The following is a 22,763-nucleotide window of genomic DNA, read 5'->3' as shown; positions in this document are numbered from 1 at the left end:
CATTTGCAGGTGTGCAAGAGGCAGTGAGGAGGAAAAATATTTTAGGTGTGGGTGATATCAAGTGAGAAGACTCATAGTCAGGAGACAGAGGAATAGCCAGGAGAGGCCAGGGTCTCTGGATACAGGTGCATGGGTGGCAGAAAAGGCTGATGTGACATGGGTCGTATACGTGTCACCTATGAACTCCAACAAATTGTCCCTTATGATTTCTCTGCCTAATCAGTAGATAGCTAGAGTACAAATACCCTCCCCCCAATCCAACAAGAACCCTTCCACCTGATTCTGTGAGGTCACTGGGTCTAGAGTCCTGTCCAGTGATCTTGTCATGAGATCACTTCTGTAAGAAGTTCCCTCAAGCCAGTGACAATGAGGGGATGGTACATTGTCTGATCATAGGATTCTGAACTGGAAGGGACTTAAGAGATCTTCCAAGCCAGCTGCCTCATTTTACAGATGATGTTTTTATTGTGAGGGGGTAGATAGATCAGCTTTGGAGTCAGGAAGGCCTAGATTCAAGGCCTGCCTCTGACTCACTAGCTGAGTGACAACAAGCAAGTCGAGTATCCTTTCATTTGACTCTATTAAACAATTCTCTGATAGTCAGTCAACAAGCATTTCTTAAGCATCTACTATCTGTTGAGCACTGTGCTGAGCCCTGGGGAAACAAATATAAAAGTAAAGACAGCACCTGCTCTCAAAGAGCTTCTTTTAAAACAAAGAAACAACTTATAAACTTTTATTGTCTCTTTCTCTCCTAACTCCCCCCCAACTGAACAAGAAAAACAAAAAATAAAACCCCTATGACAAAAAGTACATACAACAAAAGCAATTCCCAGTTGTACATTTGAGATCCATCCACTCCGGCAGACAGTGAGCAGTGTTCTCTTTTGTCTGTCCCCTGTCCTCATGGATTATCACTGCAGTGATCAAAGCTCTCAGATCTTTCCAGATGATTTTCCTCTATAATACTGTTGTCATTGGAGCCCTTTTTCTTCTATTTCTTCTCACTTCAACTCTGCCTCAGTTGGTAGAACTTTCCCCACTTTCCTGGGGAGCTGTTCATTTTGTCATTTCTTAGGATGTCATAATATTGCATTCTACTCACATGGTGTAACTCCTTTAGTGATTCCCCAGTAGATGGACTCCCCAGTTTTTGATTACTGTGAAAGGAATGAAACACTCTCTTTTTTCTGAGAAGCTCCGGACCTGGCTCAAACCATCACTAACTACTGCTGACATTTATGCTCAGAGACATCAGCATACTCACTGATGACCCTGAAATGTCCAGTTCATCAGTTTTCTTGATTCTGGTGTTTTCCAGATTACTCTTATCTCAGTCACCTAAAAAGATGGTTGTGTCTTAGATCACACTCGTACTGTGTCAGTTTCATGATTCTAAATTCAAAAATTCCTTCTCTTCTCCTAGGCTCCTATCCTGCCTCTCCCTTCCCTTACTCCAAAATCTATTTTTAATTTAACCTGTTTTTTTAAAAAGATATTGAAAAGATTTGTTATAAACTTAATATTGAGCATGAATACTAGTTAAAATTCAGTGTTTACCTTGAAATTTCAATGCACAAAATGTAAATGTGCTGGGAATTGATGTATAAATCTAATTAATCCTAATTAGAATGTGGGGTTAAACAGAGAAATGAAAGATTGGTAAGGGAACAGGGAAGATCTCATGAAGATGGTAGCTCCTGAAGCTTTGAAGGAATGGGGGAAGGGAAGGGAAAAGGGACAAGCATTTGCATAGCATTTATTTTGTACCAGGAACGGTGTTACAATTATCTTATTTGATCCTCACAATAACCCTGGGAGCTAGGTACTTAATATTATCTTCATTTTACAGGTGAGGAAACTGAGGCAAACATTGCCCAGGCACTTAGCTAATTGGTGTCTGAGGACACATTTGAACTCAGATCTTCCTGACTCCACATCTCAAGCTCTATGTACTATGGTACCACCAGTTACCTTGAAAAGCAAGATTTCAACTAGCAGGGCAGTGGAAAAAGTACATTCTAGGCATGGGATATTATAGCCTTTGCAGGTACCCACAGCCGAGACAGACAGGACAGAATTGAGCAGTGATTCAAAAACCAATTTGGCTAGAATGTGGAGTACACAAAGAGGACTAGTGTTCTAGGAGGTTAAAAAGAGAGGTTGGAGCCAAATAAGGATGGGCCATCAATGCCAGCCAAAGAAACTTGCATTGGATCTAGGGGAGGTGTTTATGAAATGCTTGCTGGTTGGTGGGTTAAGAAAAATGCTTGTTAGATTGTGAGCTCCTTGAGGGCAGAGACTATCTTTGACCTCTTTCGGTATCCCTAGCACTTAGCAAAGTACCTGGCACATAGTAGGTGCTAGATATTTATTGCCTAATAAGTGTTTATTGCTATAAAGGGAAGATGGAAGAATAGAGTGATTTAAGGCAGGAAACTTTTCCAAAAATCTAACCTCATTAAGATATCAGGACCAGAAGAGAGGAAATATGTAAGGGTTGGTGTGAAGAGTAAAATTACAGAATTTCAAAAAGTGGAAAAACCTCCAAGGCCCTTTCATTATGAGCAGGAATCTCTGTAATAACATCTCCAACAAGCCTTGATCCAGCCTCCGTTTGAAGGCTCCCAGTGATAGAGAGCTCACAATTTCTTGAGGGAACCCATTCTATTTTTGGATAACTTTGATTAAGTTGTTCCTAAAATTGGTCTCTCTGCAGTTTCTACCAACTAATCCCAGTTTGATCAACTTAGGAGGCAAAGCAAGGCTAATCCATTTTCAGTTGACAAAGTTTCAGGTACTTGAGGGTAGTTATTATGTCCCTGGCCAAGTTTTCTTCTTTCTAGGTTACACCCCCAGGGTCTTCAGAGAAGCCTCCTAAAACACGGTTTCTAGTTTCCTCACCATCTGGATCACCTTCCTCTAAAAGTATAGAGCTTGTTGGTAGCATTTCAAAATGTTGGCATCCTAAACCTGACTGATACTTTCACTGTGGTGTGAATGTGGAGGAGTATTGTGGGTCTCTAAACTTCCTGTTCTGGACACCTTCAGTAAACTCAGGAAAAGGTGGCATTCACTTTTGAAACTGCTGTCTCATATTGTTGACTCTTTGAGCTTATGATTTTAATGACTAACTATTTATCCCTTCTAAGTTCTAGCTGATTACATTTGGCGCAACATTCTAGTCTCGAGATGTTTTTAGACACCAGTTCTGTCCTCCAGTACAGAATAGTCATAGATGCCTATAAATTTTCAAGCTTGAAGGGAAGATCATCCAGTTCAGCTATTTCATTTTTTAGGGACCTGGGATGAGGATACCAGGCGCCTAGAGGGGAAAGGGCTTTCTCAAGGTTACTTAGCTAGCTAGTATCAGACACATGTTAACCATCCTCACCAGCTTCATGACATTCACAAATTTAAAAACCATGCCATCTAGGCCTTTATCCAAGGCATTGATAAAAATGTTAAACTGAACTAGCTGAGGAAAGAATCTGTAGCAGTGGGCCACATTTTACTTAGTGCAAGTCAGTTCACTGGCTCAGGAGTCCTGCCATCCATTCTTTACGACCATGCACTCAGAGGAGAAAAAAATGCCAATTTGGATTGTCAGTGCCCTTGATGAGGCAACCTCAGTGACTAATTTTATTAAATCTTAGCTCTTGAGAACATATCTTTTTAATATTTGAAGTAGCAAAAAGGGAAGTAGGTATTGAGGACTTCTGCTATATCCCAAATATCATAAGTTCTCTATGGTGTGTGGGGTGTTGAAGGAGGACGAGCACCTCGGGTGTGAGGGCTTGCTGAGCCCTTTACAAAGCTGCTCATCCGCCTTGAGTGTCCATGTGTCACCCAGCTCTCAGCTGTGGCTTCACAGCAGCCACACCCCAGTCAAGCCATCTTGGCAGAGAGGCTAAACCAGATTGAGGGTACCTGACAGGCCTTAAAATCATTGGTAAGTTAGAGGGGTATCTACTCCAAGGATGTGAAGCAGGGAGATGAGAACAATTTGTTTCAGCAGTCCATGAAGGTGGCTGAAGCAGGCTCTATGGAGCGCTTAGAGCTTGGTCAGTCATCAGAGATGCCAAGGTCATCCAGTGCATCCCAGGCTATCACTAGGTTGTCTCGACATTTGTCCTGCCACTGGGCTTCACTGACTTAGGAAGAGTGAGGCTGAGGACTTTGTGCAACTCTACTTCACTTAAATCCATGCACAAGTCAAGACATTGATGTCATTGGCTCTCTTTGAAATGAAGGATGAAAAATGACCATCATCATCTGAGGGAAAAACGCGGGGGCCATTTTTTGAGTACAAACTGAGCTTGCCAGTTTTCTCATGGAACGCTAGGGTTACTTGAAAAAGTGACTGATAAAGCATGGTTATTCAGCCTTGGGAATCTGACAGACATTTTACCAAAAATTAAGTAACTGAACCCATCACTTTAAGGAAAACAACTGATGGTATTTATCTCCAGTGATAAAATATGAGCTTTCAAATGATAATTAGAATTTATTATGTGCCAGAAATTGTTGGATACACCGGGGATACAAAGGCAAACATGAAACCATTCCTACTTTGAAGGAGACTTCATTTCTTTTGGAGGAGAAATACAGCTGTTTTGGGGGAAGGGGAAAATAGAAACTGAAGAGGGGGTCAGGCTAACCCTAATATAGGAGGGAAGTTCCAGTGGTCACTGTGGAGGAGAGGAGGGAGCACATTCCCTGCCAGTCACTTGGAGACAGACTGATCCAAGTCACTGAGACGATGATAATGTGCTTTGTGTAAGGAACAACCAGGAGACCAGCTTGGCTGGAACATAGATGGTAGGAAGGGGAGTCATGTGAGGCAAGTCTGGAAAAGGAAGGCTGCAGCTAAGAGTCAGAAGTGCCACCAAACAGAGTGGTTTGTGTTCTGTTAGCAAGGGACCTGGGAGTGATCTGGAGAGGCTGGGAGAGTGTTCTGAAAGGCACCTAGGGTCTGAATTAGTCCAGTGACCACAGGGGTAAAGATTAGGGCACAGGTGGAAGAGCCCTCTTGAAGACGGAGTTGACAAGACTAGGTAACTGGCTGGACAAGAGGGTTTCAGAAGGGGACTCCCTAGTGACTCTAAGGTAGCCTCACTACCTTCTGAGGTAGACTCCTCAGAAACAGAGAAGTTGGAAAAAGGGGAGGGTTTGAGAAGAAGATAATGAACTCCTTTTGACTTTGGGATGATACCTTTGGGACGTCCAGGTCCAAAAGTCCAGTAGGCAGTTTGTGATGGGAGACCAGAGCTCAGGAAGAAAGATGAGGACTGGATAGTTCACTTCTCTTTGGTGCTGCCCAAGGTCACAGTGTGCCAAGCACTATGATACTCATGCCTTGTTTATGGAGCTGTGAATCAGTGCAGCCACTTTGGGCAGCAATGTGAAGTCATGCCGAGAGCAGTGACCTCCACCTCTGACACTGACTGCCTGCGAGACCTGGGGAAAATCATTGAACTTTGATGGGTTTCAGTTTATTCATCTGTTAAATGGCAGCATGGTAGTGACCAGGGTGCTTGACTTGAGTCAAGGGGGCCCACCTCAGGCACTTGTTGCTTATGCAGGGGCTGGACTCAGTGGCCTCCAGCTTCCTTTCCACTCTGTGACCGTGACCTCTGAAGTCTCCTTTAGCTCCAAAGTCTCTGATCTTAGTAGTTGCCATTCCTCTTCTCGGCATTATTGTTGTTGTAGTACGGCAGCAGCAGCAAAGAAACTGCACAAGTCCCGTGACTGGGGGGAGGGAGGCAGAAGGTGCTGAGCTTGGAGCAGCCGGGCCCTCTCTATGAGAGAGACAGTTCAGGACTGTGCCATTGGGATTCTTAAGCGGTCATCATGCTATGTCTGACAAGTGGTGCTCTAAGGCTATTTCCTGGGTCTTGGTTTTTATAATGCTACAGTGGGGAAATGAGGGCACTCACTTGTTTCAGATTTGGTGTGGGGGTTTTTTCAGAGTAATATAAGAAATCTATTTCAGTCAGATTGTGTAGATGCCTGTAGGTTTTATTGTAGTGTTGATAGAACAGGAGTTAGGTGGGTGATGGAGAGCCTGTGAACAGTCCGAATGTCACACTGATGTCCATGAAATACTAAAGGAATGAGAGGCAGGCAGGGTGGCCCCTCTAAAGAGGCTTGCTAGAATGACATGGTAGAAAATTATAGGCCAAGGGCTTGGGGCAAGTCGAATTCTCTCGTCTCATGGAAGCTGTACTGTCTGTACGAAGATCACCAATTCATTGGACCTCTGAAGTGATAAATTACTGAAGTAGCTGGGTAAATGGATGGTGATGTCAGGAAGTCTTTCAATTTCTCTGGAGAAAATGCACTTGCAGCAGACACCAACTGGTTTTCCTCACTCCAGGCTCTCCCCTCTTCAGTCTAGCCTATATTCAATTCAAGTCAACATGCATTTTATCAAACACCTCCTCTTTGCAAGACCCTGAACTGAGGACACAGGGCTTAAAAATGGCCCAGTTCTTGCCATTGGGGAGTTTATGTCAAACATGAATAGATAGCAGTATAATCCAAGATGTGCTGATGTACTGGGTGCCAAGAAGAGATCCGGCCCTAGGAAAATCTAAGGAGGGTAAAACCACCTTTAAGCTAGTCAAGTCAACAAGCATTTATTCAGTGTTTACCTACTGTGTGCCAGGCACAAATACAAGCAGAAAGAAATACAGTGCTCTTCTCCAAGAGCTTTCATTCTAGACAGGAAGGTCAAGGAAGGTTTCCATGAGGTGGCAGCTGGAACAGACACTGATGCTCTTTTCTGTACTTGGAGATTCAGGGGCTTCATGGCGTGGGGGAGAGAGCTCAGCAGAAAGACCTTGTGTCTGGTCCATGCTACACATCTTCTTGCTGTGAGCACCTGGGTAAGAAGTCTTGTCGCCCTAGGCCTCTGTTTCTCCAATTGTCAAAAATATTAGTGATGTCAGCACTCACTTTGTGCAGATTGAAAGTGATGGTGAACAGGACAGTTCTCTAGCAGCACAAGGGCAGAAGGACTGGTCTTTTCTTTGCTTCAGGATGTTGGATTTGAAGTGTGACTTGCAACATGTTTGACCTGTAGATATGTCCTTAACACGCCTGCAAGGATGAAAGTTCTTGACCTATTTCTTGACTCCAAACCCCTTTCCCTTATATGTGGAGCCTCTAAAGAGGTGACTAAATTGGGCCTTCAAGATGAAAAGCCTGACCTGTGGTCCAAACTTGTAGCAACTATTAGAGGTAATTTGCTCCCCTTTCTGCCTTAGAAATGGGAATGTTGTTATCTGCCTTCTTCTCACTGATTAGTAGATACTTGGACATGAGTACGCTAACTCTTCTTACTCTTATAATGGTTTTTGTTGCTGACCATGGGGCTCCTTCCTTCCCCCTCAGAAATGACTACTCCATTTCGGCATGAAGCAGTTGATGTAAGTATAGCTCTGACTTTGGGACAGAAAAGCCTGGCATATCATCTAGAATAACCTTTCGTCTCTAGGTTGTCTGCCCATTCCCTCCCTAACAACAATCTTCCTCTCACAAGCTTCTTTTTGTGGCCCTACTAAACATGACTTGTTTATTAACCCACCTGTCTTGAGCTTGGATCAGTAGTGTTGTCTTGGAGGGTTTAGAGCAGAATCTTTTAGAAAGGTCCGTCTGGTAGCACAATCCTCTGCTTTTACCATCCCTCCTCTCACAGTGATTGGATCTTTGCATACCTGGCTTCTGACCTGGCTCAGCACAGGGACATAGTGGGCTTCTGCTGATGCCCTCTGAGAAGTGGCTGGCCCCTCAGCCACAGAGTCCCCTGAGCCATCCTCCCTGCCTTCAGTGACCAGCATTGCTTTAGGGAGAGCATGGACATGATGATGGGTGACTGACAGGTGTGGCAAAGAGCTGAACGATGACCACTGTTGAGAAGAGTCGTTTTAAGAGTTTGGCATCTTCTCTTCCTTGTAGTTGTGATGCTTTTCTTTTCCCTAACCAGTGTGTCTCTTGTATTGTCCTTATTTAACCTCCCCACCGCTGTCGGGCCCTCACTCATGAGCAGGCCTGTTGCGTCTAGTAGTTGAAACAGGTATGTGACAAGGATTCACAAGCATGTTGGTGCCTTTCAGGTTGCGTCATCACCATCTCTGGACGCATGACCTTCACGAGCAATAAGTCCATGGAGATTGAAGTCTTGGTGGATGCTGATCCTGTTGCATTGCATTCCCAAGAGAGATACCGCGCTGCCAGTGCCTTCGTCACCTACGTGTCCCTGAGCAAAGAGGGGAAGACACTCCCTGTACCTCAGCTGCTGGTGAGTAGGCCTTGTCTCCACATACTCCCAGATGGTTCTGGGCCCTAGTGAGAGCTCCTTATGGAGAGAATCTCCCGTTCCTTGGAAGAAGCCATCTTCTGCATGCCTTCTTCACACTGGTCACTTCAGCTGGAGCGTCCCTGCACTCAAGCTTTTGAGGGTCCCTTGGAAGTCTAACAGTGACTTCTGGGATGTGCGTTGGCCATGTTTGTAGTTAGTCTCTGGCTCCCCAGGAAGTTGATGGTCATGATGGTGTCTGTGGAGCAAAGAACCCTGCCCTGCTCTCTATGGGTCTTGTTTCTTCAATATTATTTAACTGAACCAGAGCCTGACAGAGAAAGCCAACTTCAGAGTCAGGAAGATCTGGGTTCAAGTTTTGCTTCTGACGCATGCTGACCGGATGACCCTGGCACAGTCCTTTCAGCTCTCAGTACCCCTGGCCACCCTCTAAGATTCTAAGCTGCAGAGTAGGTGCCCATCTACTGTGGCAGAGGAAGTTTTCTATCAGCAGGTCCATATGCCAATGAAATTACAGGTGCAGCCAAAAACCAGCCTAGCAGCTGGTTCTCTCTGGAGCACATTGAGGTGGCTCCCTCAGCTGGCTCAGCATCCCAGGAGATCCACATTAATGACCTTTTTTAGGAATGTGCTACAGGCAAACCAGAGAATTCAGTTAACATGTACTACCATCAGTTTCTTTGGACAGTAGGGCTTCCCAAGAACTGGTCAGTAAGCCAGCCCCCTGGGGTTTTAGGAATCACTGACCTGGGAAGTAGGCATTGTGGTTTCTATCACCTTGGGAAAGTTGCTTAACCCAGTGTTTTGGCTTTGTACACAGATAAACAGGGTAATAGATACTAGATGCCAAGCCAGGACAGTGTGGCAGTTTAGGAGTATATGTGTGTGTGTACATGTACATGTATATGCGTGTGCACATGTGTTTGCAGAGATGATGTTTTTAAATCCTGGAAGTCTTTTTATGTTGTAAAATGCTTTTAAATTAGTTCCCAAAAGAGCATCTGCAGAGCTATGGAGAAGAGAAGAAATGTTTCAGTGCCTCGGGTTGGGGCCTCTTTCTCTAAGATGGGCTCATCCTATTCCAGACAAGTCTAGTCCTGGTTTGGCCACTGCCTCCCTGGGTGATCTTTCTCTCTCAGTCAAGGCTCATCTCTTTGAACATATAGTCGGATGTTGGTGATCTCCAAGATCTTGTTCAGCCCTAGTATTCTAGTCTCTGACAGGTGCCCGTGTCCTGCCTGCTCCGGCTGACAGCGAGGGGCATTATAAATTGCCGCCACTTTTGATGAATGCCTGTGGCATTCAGCCACTCGCCCTCGGAGTGTTGAGAGGCTGTCAGATGGAGCATTCTCTGTAGGTTTCTTTCCCATCCTTGTTCTCAAAGGTTATGGCTTTGCAGGTTCGGGAGCTCCTCAGCATCTGCTGTGAAGTACTTCTGTGCAGAGAAAAGAGATAGTGTCTAAGGGTCAGGTCTCCTCTTCCCAGGTTTACAAGCCATTGTTTCCCTTAGAACTGAGTCCTGTTTTCATCCCAGATATCATCTATTTCATGGACTAATAAGGAAATCAAGACCCTTAGAATAAACAGAGGTGCTCTGGTTGTTAACAGTTGATGCTCTCATCAGGAGGACTTGTATAGGGGAGGAAGTTAGGATGAGAGGTGGGGGGGTGGAAAGCATCGGAGGTGTCACTCTGGCCTAGAGCCTACTGATGGATCCCAAACTGCATCAGGCCTGCCATGTCACTGGCACTCTTGTGGAAGAGTTCAGACAGAATCACTTGGGCATTCTACCAACTCTGAGAAACTCAGAAGCTCGCCCTCCCCTGAGCCCCCTCTGCTTTCTCATGTCTAGTCCATGCCGTGCTCATTACTGTTTTCTGTCAGATGTCACACATTTAAGAATCAGCTGTGAACTTATTTAAAAAAACAAAACCACACACCCCAACAATAAACAGATTTCCTTTCATTTCAAATTCCCTGGTTTTCTGCTTCCTGTTGCTGTTCCCTTCTAGACTGTAAGCCCTGGAGGGCAGGAAGCATGTCTTAATGGTTTCTGTAGCCCCTCAGTCTCCATCACAGGGCTTTGCATTCAGTGGATGAATGGAGGCTGACAAATGCCACCTGGCTGCTTGGCCTGGATTCTATGTGTCACTCTCAGTTGACATAGTCTGATTTGGAAAAGACCTCAAAGGCCAGTTAACCCAGCAGTGTTCTGGTAAATGTTTAACAAGTGGCTCTTTGGGGTGGGAGGGGGAGGGTGGATGTATGCTGAGCACACTTTTAAATGTAATACACATCATAAACATTTTCTCCATCACTTTCCTCAGTATAAGCAATCAACAGAACAATAAATCAAGCCCTTATTTTAGTATTTGCCAACTTCGAAGGTGTGGATGTTCATCCTGAACATTTAACAATCTGCTCTTTCAGACTCCAGCACATACCTCAGCAGGTATCCTCTCCAACATCATTCTCCTTATAACCTGCATTCAGCCCCTTTTCCACCCCAGAGAAGAGGAATCCCCTGGAAAGCCACCTCTTTATGCCTTCCCCTCCTCATTGCTCCTCCTCCTGTGTTCTGGCATCAAGTAGGAAAAGCACATTGTCCATCTGAGAGTCCTTCAGACACTTGAGGACAGCTGCCATGTTCTTTGAGAGTCTTTTCTTCTCTAGGCTCAGCCCAACCCAACTCATTGGTATGATTGCCAGGTAGCATGCATTCTCCTATCCCCTGTGCCACCTCAGCATCATTGTGGCACTCAAGAGCTGCCTGAGCAAAGAGGTCTGCCGTCTTCCTTTCTTTGGATGTTGTCAGCAGCCCTCCCACCAATCAACAAGGGGGACTCACTGTGTATTGGACACTGGGCAAAGTGCTAAGGGTACAAAGAAAGTCATAGACAGTCCCTGCTTCAAGCTCGTGCGTACAGGAGACAGGCAGGGCACACTTGTACTGGGTGGGACCAGCAAAGGCCTCCTGTGGAAGGTGGGCTTGGAGACGTTCAAGGATGCAAGTGAGGAGGGAAGAGTCCTCCAGGCCAAGGGGCCAGCCAGCAAAAGGGCATAGAGAGGAGAGACAGGAAGATGGCAAAGAGGTCAGTGTCCCTGGGCCAGAGAAAGGGCAAGTGTAAGGAGATGCAGAGCTCGGAAAGGGCTGCTAGGGCCAGCCTGAGAGGAAAACCACCACAGAGATTCAGACTTCTTTTAAACCTATTGTGCTTACATTGTTGGCTTGGGTCTCTTTCATAGGAACCAGTGTCCAGCCATGTCTTCCTTAACTTGCACTTATACAGCTGGTTTTGACTTTCCAACTGTAGAACTTTAGACTTTACACTTTCCCTTTTGAATTTAATTTGATTAGATTCAGCTGATTGTTCTGGTCTGTTGGAGATCTTTTCTTTTTGATTTTGACTCTTTACCTGATGTGCTATCCTTTAAGCAATAGCTACGCTTCACTTCATGCCCCCATATATACCACCTTTTCCATGAAGCCCTCTTATTTCTCCCCCCACCCCCAAGTTGGTAATGACCTCTCACTCCTTGGACTTCACTAAAGATACTGTTTGATCTATTTTGAGTACACTTCTTTGACTGTGTATGGTAGTATCTGTTTACAGATACTACCCTAAGTAGCCTGTACTCCTGCTAGACTGCATGAGGTCAGAACAGTTCAAAACTCCCCCAGAAGTGAGCTTGGTAAATGTGTGCCAGATTGAACTAAATTGGCATCCCCTCCTTCACAGAACTTGACAATTGGGAAGGAAGACCTTGACTGTTACGAAAGGCATTTCTGCCATCACATACCCAAGTGATCATTCAACCTTGGCTCTCAGACCTTGAGGACAGAGAGCCCAGCTTCCTTGTGAGAAGGAGCCCAGCTCTCTTGGGGAAAGTCTTTTCAGATGTCTAGCCAGAACTGGCTGCTTTGCCACTCCACCCATGAGTCCTATCTCTGAAACCAAAGAGAACATGCATACTGCAAGAGACCTTTAAATACCTAAACCAAATTGTATGTCCTCTGTTTCCTCTCTCTTCTAAGCTAAATATGCCCTCTTTCTTTAGTCCATCCTCAAATGGCATGAGTTCAAGACCCTTCAGCAGCTTGGTGGATCCCTTTCTGGATATCTTCCAGCTAGATACCCAGACCTTAACTCTCTACTCCCACGGGTGGGACCTGACAGTATGGAGGTCCTGTGGCCTTCCTCTTCCTGGGAGCCGTGCCCAAGAAGATGCTAGCTTTTTGACTGCACCCTCCCGGTCTTTGTGGACTCACTGAACTTGTAGTCTACTGAACCTCCCAGATCTTTCTCAGAACAGCTGCTATCTAAGCATGCCTCTATCTTATACTTGTGAAGCTAGATTTTTTTTAATACACATATAACATTTTACATTCATCCCTGCTGAATTTCATTTGATTCAGTTCAATGCTCTAGCCCAGGCATCTGGGCCAAAGCTGCTTGGCTCCCTGCTCCTGTACAGCCTGCAAGCTGATAATGGTCTTTTCCGTTCTTAAATACAGTTTTGTTGTATTTAAATATGTAAAAACTGTGTTCTAGCTTCAGCCACAGTTCATGGACCCTTACTAACCCCTCAGGATCTTTTTGGCTCTGACTGTTCTCCAGTGTGTTAGATATCCCTCCCAGCAGATATATCTCTGCAGATATGATGAATATTACCTAAGTCACTGATAAAAATGGTAAAAGCCCAGATCCCTGGGGTACTCCACTGGAGACCTCCTGCCACGCTGATATCAAAGGTTTGAATTCATTTAAGCGTATATGGTCTAGTCCAGGGCTTCTTAAACGTTTTCTACTCTTGACCCCTTCAGCACTCAACCCACAGTTTAAGAAGCTCTGAACTCTAGTTCACATCCCAATATCTTCTCCACAGGAATACCATGAGACACTAGAGCAAAAGCTTTGTCCAAAACCTAGGGAGACAATGACAATGCTGCTCCCCTCCTCTACTAGCTTATCAGAACAAGGAAACGAGCTGAGCCTGACACAGCCTGCCCTTGAAGCCATCACTGCTTCCTTTCTAGATGTTTGCTGGGTGTCTCTTTAATGAGTCACTCTAGGATTTTCCCAGGAATTGAAGTCCAGTTCTCTGACCTGTAGTTTGGAGGCTCTGATCTCTTCCTTTTTGTACACATCAAGATATTTCCTCATCTCCAGTCTTTTGGTAGCTCTCCTATTCCCTTGTTGTCATGGCTCAGCAGTAACATCTGCTACCTCTTTCAGGACCCAAGCATATAGCAAGTCTGGGTCAGGTGACTTAATTATATAAATTACATATTATGTGTGTGTGTGTGTGTGTGTGTGTGTGTGTGTGTGTGTGTGTGTGTGTGTATATATATATAAAACTTAATTATATAAATGTTAGCTGTTATTATTGCCTGGCAATCTCCTCTGTCTGGAGCCTTGTATTTGGGTGAATCTTTCACAGTTAAAAAAAAAGACAACATAGCTAAGAGAAAGAATTTTAATCTTTGTAAAGAACTTTATACCCATTCAGTTTAATTCATTGAGCATGCGTTAGGTACCTGCTGTATGCTAACACTGTACTAGGTGTTAACAGTACAGAGACAGAAACAAGACCATCCACCCTCCAAGGACTTGTCTTCTGTTGGGGAGGGGATGATACAAACTGTAGAAAGTAAAGCCAGTTTGCAGTGAAAAGGGCATTTGTCCCATCCACCCTGCTTCCTGGCCTCAACAGACCCTTCTATCAACAAGCAAAGCATAAAGTCCCCCAGCCTGAGAAGGGAAAGGGCGAGTCCACAGTCACCCAGCCAGCAAATGGTCGGTGCCCTTCGGATCCAGGCTCTCTTCCTACTATAATGCCTTATTTCACAATGGGTAAAGCGTTCCGACCTGATTGACAGTTGTTTGTTTGAGTTGGCTGAATCATTCATGTGTTTGACTGAATTGCTGAGGGATTTGATGACATTGTCCAAATCACACAGCTGTTTTAGCTGATGCAAACTCAGGCTGCTCTTTCTTGCTCGTTCAATATGGAGCTGTGATCCTGTCAGAAGTGCCCTGCTGGTCTACTGTTCATTAACTATCTTTGCTAATTTGAAGGTAAGGGGAGAGGAGACCTGAGAATGCAGGGAGCCATAGTGCGGTGTCAATGCACAGATTTAGTGCATTCACTTGGAAAATTGACAATTCAAGCTTGTGTCTAGAGAGAGGGGGAAGGAGAGGGAAAGAGAGGGAGAGAGGGAAAAAGAGGGGGAGAGAAAGAGTGGGGGGAGAGAGAGGGAGGGAAAGAGAGAGAGAGCGAGAGAGAGACGGGGGCGGGGAGAGAGGAGAGACAACTAATATAACCACATGGTTATCTTCAGAGATGGTGTGGATTTTATATGACTTAGTCTTTAGCTTTGTCTTTTTATTTCTCTCTAAACTGGTGCCTTTTGTTGGAATTCAAATGAACTTGGGAAGAGAGGGATGTGTCCCCGTGGAATAGCACAGAGTGCGAGGAGAATCAGACACCTGTACATCTCTGCAGAAATCCTGCTTCTCCCTTCCCCCTATTCCCTATTGTCGGTTCTTCAGCCGACTCTCTATTTTTAGCTCAAACCCCCCCCTCCCCACCTCCAGCCACAGGGCTTGCTGTCGACAGACACCAAATACAGAGCAGCATTTGGGGCTGTTTCTTGATGAGTACTGAACGCTGGGTAGGTGCCCTGCTGGAAGTACTACATCCTTGAGCGTCTCTAGCACTTTCCAGACTAATTAGAAATTAGTCAGAAGCCTGTGGGGATGCTTTATAGGAACACTGCTTCCTGGATAACCCACTCTCCCCACTTTAGTCCTCAACCCCAAGGCATGAGTCCTGGCTTTCTGTATACTTGCTCACTTGTGGCAATGACCTTTGCATTGCTGGTCTTGGAGGAGCCTGGCTTGGGGTACCTGTGTTGGGAAAGCCCCCTGGTCTCTCCCCTTACTGACGTCTCTCAGAAGAAATGGTTTTTACTTCTAGGACCTGGGCTCCCTTGAGGACCAGCAGCAGGAGGCTTCTGGTTGTTTGTTCAGCCAACACTGCAGGAAGCTTTGTCTGGGTTAAGGCAGAGATCGCAAAGTCTCATTTCTGATGATAAGCCTTTGCAGTTCTGGGAACCTGTGTATCCTTCCATGCTAGCCACGCCCATGACAGGTTTGTGCTCAGAGCTAGACCTCATTCCCTTCAGCTCCAAGGGCAGCTGCTTCAGTCACTGAAAACTATTGGCATCAGAAGGCAGAGGCAAGTTAGGGCAGAGCCTTGAGGGGGCCAGGAGATCACACCTGTGACCTGAGAACCTCAGTGAAGCTAAAGGTCCTTATTATTCACTCCACAGTATGTCAGTAAATGAGTTTTTAAATCGTGTTTCCAATCAAGCTGCTTCATGAGGTCATATCCCAAGTGAGCCATGCCTCACTGCCAGGCCCACCACCTCAGCACACATTTGCTGATGGAATGTCAGCACTTCCCGGGAGCCTGGTTTTCAGAAAACCCTGGAGGGGAAGCTCAGACCATGCACAACTGAGAGATGAGCTCGAGGTCACATTACCGTGAACCAATGCAAAGCAGAAGGTGTTCATGTTTAAATTCCTGAGCTCCCATAATGCATTTAAGCATAATTATAAGAAAGAAAAGCTCAGCCAATGGCATGTCAGTCAGAGAAAAGCAGGTTATCAGGAAGCCCTGCCAGTGAATGACCCGTCATAGCTGACATTTGATCAAGAGACAAAGAATACTTTCTTTGCCGTTATAATGGAAGACAGCGGGGAAAAGGATGTGGATTTATGATGAGGAAGATGGTTTACCCAGAGCTCTTCAGAAGCCTAACCAGAGTGTAATGTCAGAGCTACCCATAGCCACCAACAGTTGCCAGCCAATGGTAGACATTCACTGAGTAAGACCTTTGGCTGAGGTACTGTGAGGGATGCAGAGATTAAAGGAGCATCGTGCCTGCCTTCAGAGAGCTCGGAGTGTCATCATCATGTGTGGTACAAGGAATCACATATGTGCCAATGGAATAACAAAGGTAGGAACTGCCATAAGAGTTTGGAAGAGATTGCGATGGGCCATAGAGGATATGCAGCATGGTGAAAAGTGCCCAGGACTTAAAATAAGGACCCCAGCTACTTACCTGCGGGCTCTTTGGCAAGATTCCTCCCTCCTCTGGGCCTCATTTGCCTTATTTATAAAATTAGGAGATTGGACTAAATAGTCTGTGAAGTTTCTTTCTCCCAAGATCCTTTTGGGAACAGGAGTCCTGATAAATGAAGTAGAATTTAAGAACTAGGCCAGTCCAGCACCAAAGATGCCCCTGACCTCCCCTGTCCTCAGTGGAGAGAGAGCTGGGCCTAGAGTCAGGAAGATGAGTTCAGATCCAGCCTCAAACACACCCTTTCTCTGTAACCCTAGCAAGTTACTTCACCTCCGTTTGCCTCAGTTTCCTCAATAGGAAAATGGGGATCATAAGAGACCCTGCCTTCCAGAGTTGCTGTGAGGATCCAGTGAGATGTTTGTAGAAAAGCACCGTTAGTACCATGTATGGCACATAGTAGGTGCTATATAATGCTTACTGCCTTGCCGTCCCAGGGGAGATAATCTATACCTCATTCAAGTGAGTCTCATGGCAAAGCTGACCTGGCTGAACTTGAGTCCAAGTATGTCAAACATAACCCTTTTATAACCATCCTCGCCCATGCAGTCTTCCAGCCCCTGCCTTGACTGTTATGGGCAGCTAGGTGGTATAGTGGATAGAGCACCAGTGCAGTAGTCAGAAGGACCTGAGTTCAAATCTCACCTCAGACACTTGACACTCTCTAGCTGTGTGACCTTGGGCAGGTCACTTAACCCCAATTGCCGCATCCTGGGTCATCTTCAGTCATTCTGATGAATATCTGGTCATTGGATTCAGATGGCCCTGGAGAAGTGAGGCTGGTAACCTGCCCAGCCTTCCCTCACTCAAAATAAAGTTAAGTGCAAGTCATGTCATCATTTCTCTGATGGCATGGTCTTCTTTGGCAATGAAGGATGAGCACACATCCTCAGCCTTGACTGTTAGGACCAGGGACTCATCTGCCTTCTCCCTCCTTCTCAGTTAAGAATCTAATCATATTCAAAATGAACATTACCTTTGTCACTGTGAAGGTTGTGACGATTGACAGCCCTGGGCTCCACTTACAACTTGGTTGATTCATGAGTTGATTCAGAACCACATTGTTTAAGTTCATGTGGCTAGCAAGCAGGCCCAGAACCTGGCTCTTCTGGGTCTCCTGTGACTCCCTTACCACTAGACTACACTGCAGCCAGTTAGATCTGGCCACTGAATTGTGTGAGTTGGAGGATATCAGGGCCTCAGATGTCTTCCCTGATGGCCTCTGACACTCCCTCCTCCCCATCGAGATCAGTTCCTCTCTCCCCTACCCTCCCACTATGCCCTTTGGAACAAATTCTCCTTCCCATCGTTAACAAGCATGTTCTTCTCCATTCCTCTGCTTTTGTCCCTGTTTCGTATTTGTATGTGGACCTGTCATAATAGATTGTAAGCTTCTTGAGGGCAAGGACTGTTTCATTTTGTCTTTGTGTCTCCATCATCTAGCATGATGCCTGGCACATAGTAGGTGTTTAATATATGCTCAATGGTCAATTAATTGAATTTAAGGGATAATTTATAAAGGGGGAGAGTATAATTAGACATTGCATATCATTCAGGTGCTTTAGATCTCTGATCCCTGTGATAAAATCCATCTGTAATTATTCTGAAACTGTCTTAGGGAGAGCAGTTTCCTGTGGCATTCATTTTTTTCTTCATTGAACCTCAAATATCAACCTTAATCAGTTCACTGTATCTGGGGTAGAGAAACAACACATAAAAGAATTCTGCTGCTGAGTGGATGGAAAGGCCCAGAAATCCTACGAGTGTGGTAGGAGGGTGGATTGCAAGGCACAGGGTTCCTTAGGGTGCATTAGTAGATCACATGGACAAAGGACTTGGTCAGTAGAGCTTGAGGTCTAGAAGGCATAGGGGCAGGGCAGCTGGGGCCCAGAGAACCTTAAATGCAGTGATAAAAAAGATGCCAAGTCCTGGTGGTTCTCCATCTCTCTGGAAGAAATAGAGTTTTTGAGTCCTATCACGTCCAAACAATGTGAGCAGTCATGACCCTCTTCCTGACTGACTGCCCTGATGGGATCTCCTGCCCACGGGGCAAACAAAGGGTGAAGGGAAGACAAATAGTAGAACTCTCTCGTCCCCCGTTGGAAGGTCATAAAGATGAGATGAATTCCTCCAACCAGGAAGTGTTGGAGCTGGGCCTCCCCTAGGGCTCCAGACCGAATCAAGTGTTCCTTCCACCAGAATGCCGGGATCATAGACTTGGCTTGCTGACCTCAGGTACTCTCTGCATCCATTTCCTTGTCTGGTTTAGCCAAAATGATACTCTGGGCGTAACCTGTAAATTGTTGACTAATTTAAGAACTGTCAGTGTTACTGGAGTACATTGGGGTTGTTCAAGGCCTTTGTTCCTTGGAAAGTTGAGTGAGCTGCTCTGGATGAGTTTGCCATTTCTGATAGAGGCTTTATCCCCTGCTCCTCTGTGCCCCTGCCAACTCACAGATGTGATTCATCTGCTCTAGTATTTATTGTGTTTGTTGGTCCGTTGCGGCATGGTTCTGCTTTTTTAGTTTTGATATGTTTAGAAGCAAGTCCATCTCGTGATGAGGGATGACTGGATCACTTGCTCCTATTTGCCAGCCCAGAAGCTTGCTGTGTGATTGATTAGCACTCAGTTGATTCCTAAAGGCCTATGATTCCCACATCCACTTGAAAATCAAATACGGGGGTGGGGTGAGATGGAGGAAGATAACAGGACATAGACACTGACTGAGTCATAAAGTATAGGAGGTGAATAAGCAGAAACAGATAAATCAATCCTCCTTCTACCCATAATAAAACTGGAGTGAACTGCTGCTGCCCCAGATAAGGTTCTGGAGAAGGCAGTGGCTGTGGACCCACAGAGGCCCCATGACTGTTGCTCAGGAGGCAGGAGGACCAGGCCCTCTCCTTGATCAAGGGGGTTGGAGAGAGGTGCTGAGGAAGGAGAGGGGATGAACCAACTCTGTCCCCATTCTCACTATTTGCAAGTCAGTGGCACATTTCCCTCACACACTCTCACAGAAAAGCATCATGGCAGTTGTCAGTGTCCATAGCAGGGGTTTACTAAGTACCTGCCCTGTGCTAGACACTGGGGGAGGGAGCCAGGAGTCCATAATGAGAAAACACCATAGACACCTTCTACTGGGGAATGACGTACAGCCTGGAAACAGACAAGCAAATACAAAGTATGTGCTAGATTAAATTAAAGTGATGGGAATGCAGGGCAGGGAACCAAGAACTCATGGGCAGAGATTGTCTCTAGAGGCCTGATCCAGGATGTGACCCCTGAGCCAGAGCTTAAAAGAGGGATATAAAGAAAGGCCAAGGACAGTCCCTGCCCTCAGAGAGCTCCCAGCCCAGTGGGAGTGCCAGTGATCACATGATGTAAACAAGCTGGACATGGGATAAACTGGAAATAATCAGTAGAGGGATGGGAAAGCTTCCTGAGAAGCCTCTTCATTGATCCCCTTGCGTCCCCTCTCCTATTTGTCCTTCCCACAGTTTCCAAGGCCCAGGTCTGAGGGTCACTGGGAATCTCCAAGAGCTCAATGGTGCTCTCCTATCTCTAGGAAGAAACAGCCGCTCCTGGGTTAGGTCGGAGCCAGACTGTGCTTGTCCACACTCACCCTCCCCTTCTAGCCATGATGTCTCACTTGGTGTTCCTCATGCCCCCCGGCTGGTAGGATCTCCAGTGCTTTGACCATGCCTGGCACTTAGTAGGTGCTTAATGAGAGTTTATTGACAGCCTGGTGGCAGCAAAATCATCTCTCTCATGCAGTCCCATCTGCTAAGTGTACAAAGTAGACTGTAGAGAGGGTCACTGAATTTGGGCCATGAGTCTCCTGAGGAACTGTGCTGACAGAGAGTCACTAAGTGAATGAAGGGGTCAGAAAGCTGCTTATTGCTGTACCCAAGACACCGCAGTGAATCGTGCTGATGCTGAGCTCTAGTCCAAGGCTCTGTGGACTGTCTTAATTGGACCTCAGAAAGCTGCACACATGAGATCTTCCTACCACTGCCCACCCCCTGAAAGCAAAGGGAGATGTGGGAGCATGGTCATGGGCTAGTCTGTCGTGTCTTCTTCATTAATGATTCCCTGAACCTGCTCCAGCGGTGCTTAATTAATGCTTGTGGCAGCCTAGCCATACCTGCAGACCCCTGCTCAGAATCACGATAAATGACAGAGAATTACAAAAGAAACCAATACCAATCATTTGGAAATTCAATCATTCAAATGTTAAAGAAACCCAGTTCATGGAGCCCAGGTTAAAAATTCTCAGCCTAAAACCTTTCACAGATGGGAAGTCATTGACTCCTGAAGGTTGTTTCACTGCAAAAATAGACCTTGAAAGTGCTTTGGTGTATTTGTCAGTCAGCCGTGTGCCCTGTGGTCAGCTCTTTCAAGTCAGTCCTTCTCTGGTTGCACAGAGATGGAGTCTTTCTTCACTGTACCCTCCAAGAGAGGTCAGAGCCTTAAACAGTTGCTGTGCTTGGGTACGAAAAGCAGCTGGTTTCTGATGACTTTGAAAGCTCTCCTGTTGTGCTGTAGGCCTGAGGGGCCTGTCCCCTTCTGAGCAGGGAGGGCACCCCCAGAGGGTGCAGTGGCTCAGGGAACCGAGGGGGAGCCTTCTGTGCTAACGTGAGAGCTGTGCAAGGGCGCCTCAGGATGCCAGGAATAAGGATGACATTTAAGGATTGCAAAGTACTTTATGCATGTTATTTCACGTGGTCCTCTCACCACCCCTGAGAGGGAGGCGCTGTTGTTATCCCCATTTTACACTTGAGGAAACTCAGGCAGACAGAGATGAAGTGATTTGGCTAAGGTCACACAGCTAATAAGCATCTGAACAGATTTGAACTCAGGTCTTCTTGATTCCAAGTCAAGTAGTCTATCCTCTGCCTCCTAGCTCCCTGGAAGTCTTCCAGCACAGACTGGATGACTCCTTGTTATGGCATTCAAGGCCCTCCTCCACTTGGCTCAATTCCAACCTTACTCTGTATTATTCCCCTTCCCACGTTCAGAGTTTGAGCCAAACTGGCCTGCTCACTGTTTACCAAGCTTGACATGCCACCTCCTGCCTCCCCACCTTTGTGTGATTCTTCTCCTGTGCCAGGAATGCTCTTGCTCTTTCTTTGTCTCCTATGACCCTTAGAGTCTTTGAGACCTCAGCTTCAGTCACTCCAAGTGGTTGTTGCACATGCCTTTGCCCACCCTTCATTTTTGCCATCTTTTTACTTCCTGGTGTGCCCGTCATATCCCTGGTAAAAATGGGACTGTAGAATGCTTAGTTTTTATCTTGATAGCTCTCGTGCCTTATGCACAGTATGTACCATGTGCCTGGACACTTGAACGCTGCAGAAAAGTTCGGCTTCCAGCGGTCCTCCACGGCCTCAGATGCTCCCTCCAACCTTGAGCTTCTGTGACCATCCTGGGCTCCCAGTGTCTACTTGACTTCAGACAACATGGGTCATCAGGGGAGCTAGATGAAAGAAGCCTGTGATGGCCAGTGCCCAGCTGATGGGTGTAGCCTGGGCACGCTGCTGGCAGGTACCACATTCAGCAGCAGCAGCAGCATCTTTGTTAGTGCACTGAATTCTTGCTCTTATTTTGGTGTCTTTGAAGTTGGATTAGTAGGGCTGAATCTTCTGCATCTTCTGCTCTGGTGTCATTTGACAATGTAGCCTTCATCCTTGTTCCATCCAGACTTTGCAGGAAGTACGTGGTTTGTCTGTATAACGAAGAGTAAAAATGACAGCGTCTCATTGGGGATCCGTTTGTCCTGTGGCACTGTTGGCTGGCCTTGACTCTGCATGGGCTTCTCTTGGCTTTTGCAGGGAGGCTTGTGGGAGGAGTATTATTTTGGGGACCATTTTTTGAATGATTCAGAGAGAGGGAGAAGACCCCTTGGGAGGGGTGTTTATGACTCTCTGTTATGATCTCACTCCCTGAGATTTCTGGCTGCTCCCCATGAGAGGTTGCCACTTTCAGACCAGGTTTCCATAGGAACTGCCGTAGAACTAATCCAGATGCACAGCACCCAGGCTGTTTTAGCAGACCGCAATGTTGTGCCATGGCAAGTGTCCTCCAGTCATTATGGTACAGAGCTGGGGCATAAAAGGCTGGGTAAAGGGCTTACTTGGTCAAACTGTGCAGAGATGTCCCTGGCAGTTTTCATAGACAATGATGACAAAGCAACTAGGTGGTACTGGGAGGTTCTGATGATCACATAGTGATGGGGAGCACCTGCATTGGGACGTTTAGCATGCCACTTAACACACGTGCAGCAAACACAC

The 22,763-nt window shown here is 46.1% G+C and overlaps 1 protein-coding gene across 3 annotated transcripts in view; it reads left to right on the top strand.

Annotated features, from left to right (window-relative positions):
- ACOT7 (acyl-CoA thioesterase 7) overlaps positions 1 to 22,763 on the top strand; it is a 169,592-nt gene that overhangs the window by 128,395 nt on the left and 18,434 nt on the right. For 2 of the 3 annotated variants that reach the window (XM_072608714.1, XM_072608716.1), the window contains exon 8: positions 8,121 to 8,305. The exons of the other annotated variant lie outside the window; for it this stretch is intronic. In XM_072608714.1, the coding sequence (XP_072464815.1) occupies positions 8,121 to 8,305 (185 nt within the window). The remainder of the gene's footprint in view (positions 1 to 8,120; positions 8,306 to 22,763) is intronic. 3 annotated transcript variants of the gene reach the window in all.

Source organism: Notamacropus eugenii, chromosome 5, assembly GCF_028372415.1.
Source record: "Notamacropus eugenii isolate mMacEug1 chromosome 5, mMacEug1.pri_v2, whole genome shotgun sequence".
Taxonomy (NCBI): Eukaryota; Metazoa; Chordata; class Mammalia; order Diprotodontia; family Macropodidae; genus Notamacropus; species Notamacropus eugenii.
The sequence above is the reverse complement of the archived record's forward strand: the minus strand, read 5'-3'. Positions and strand labels throughout refer to the sequence as shown.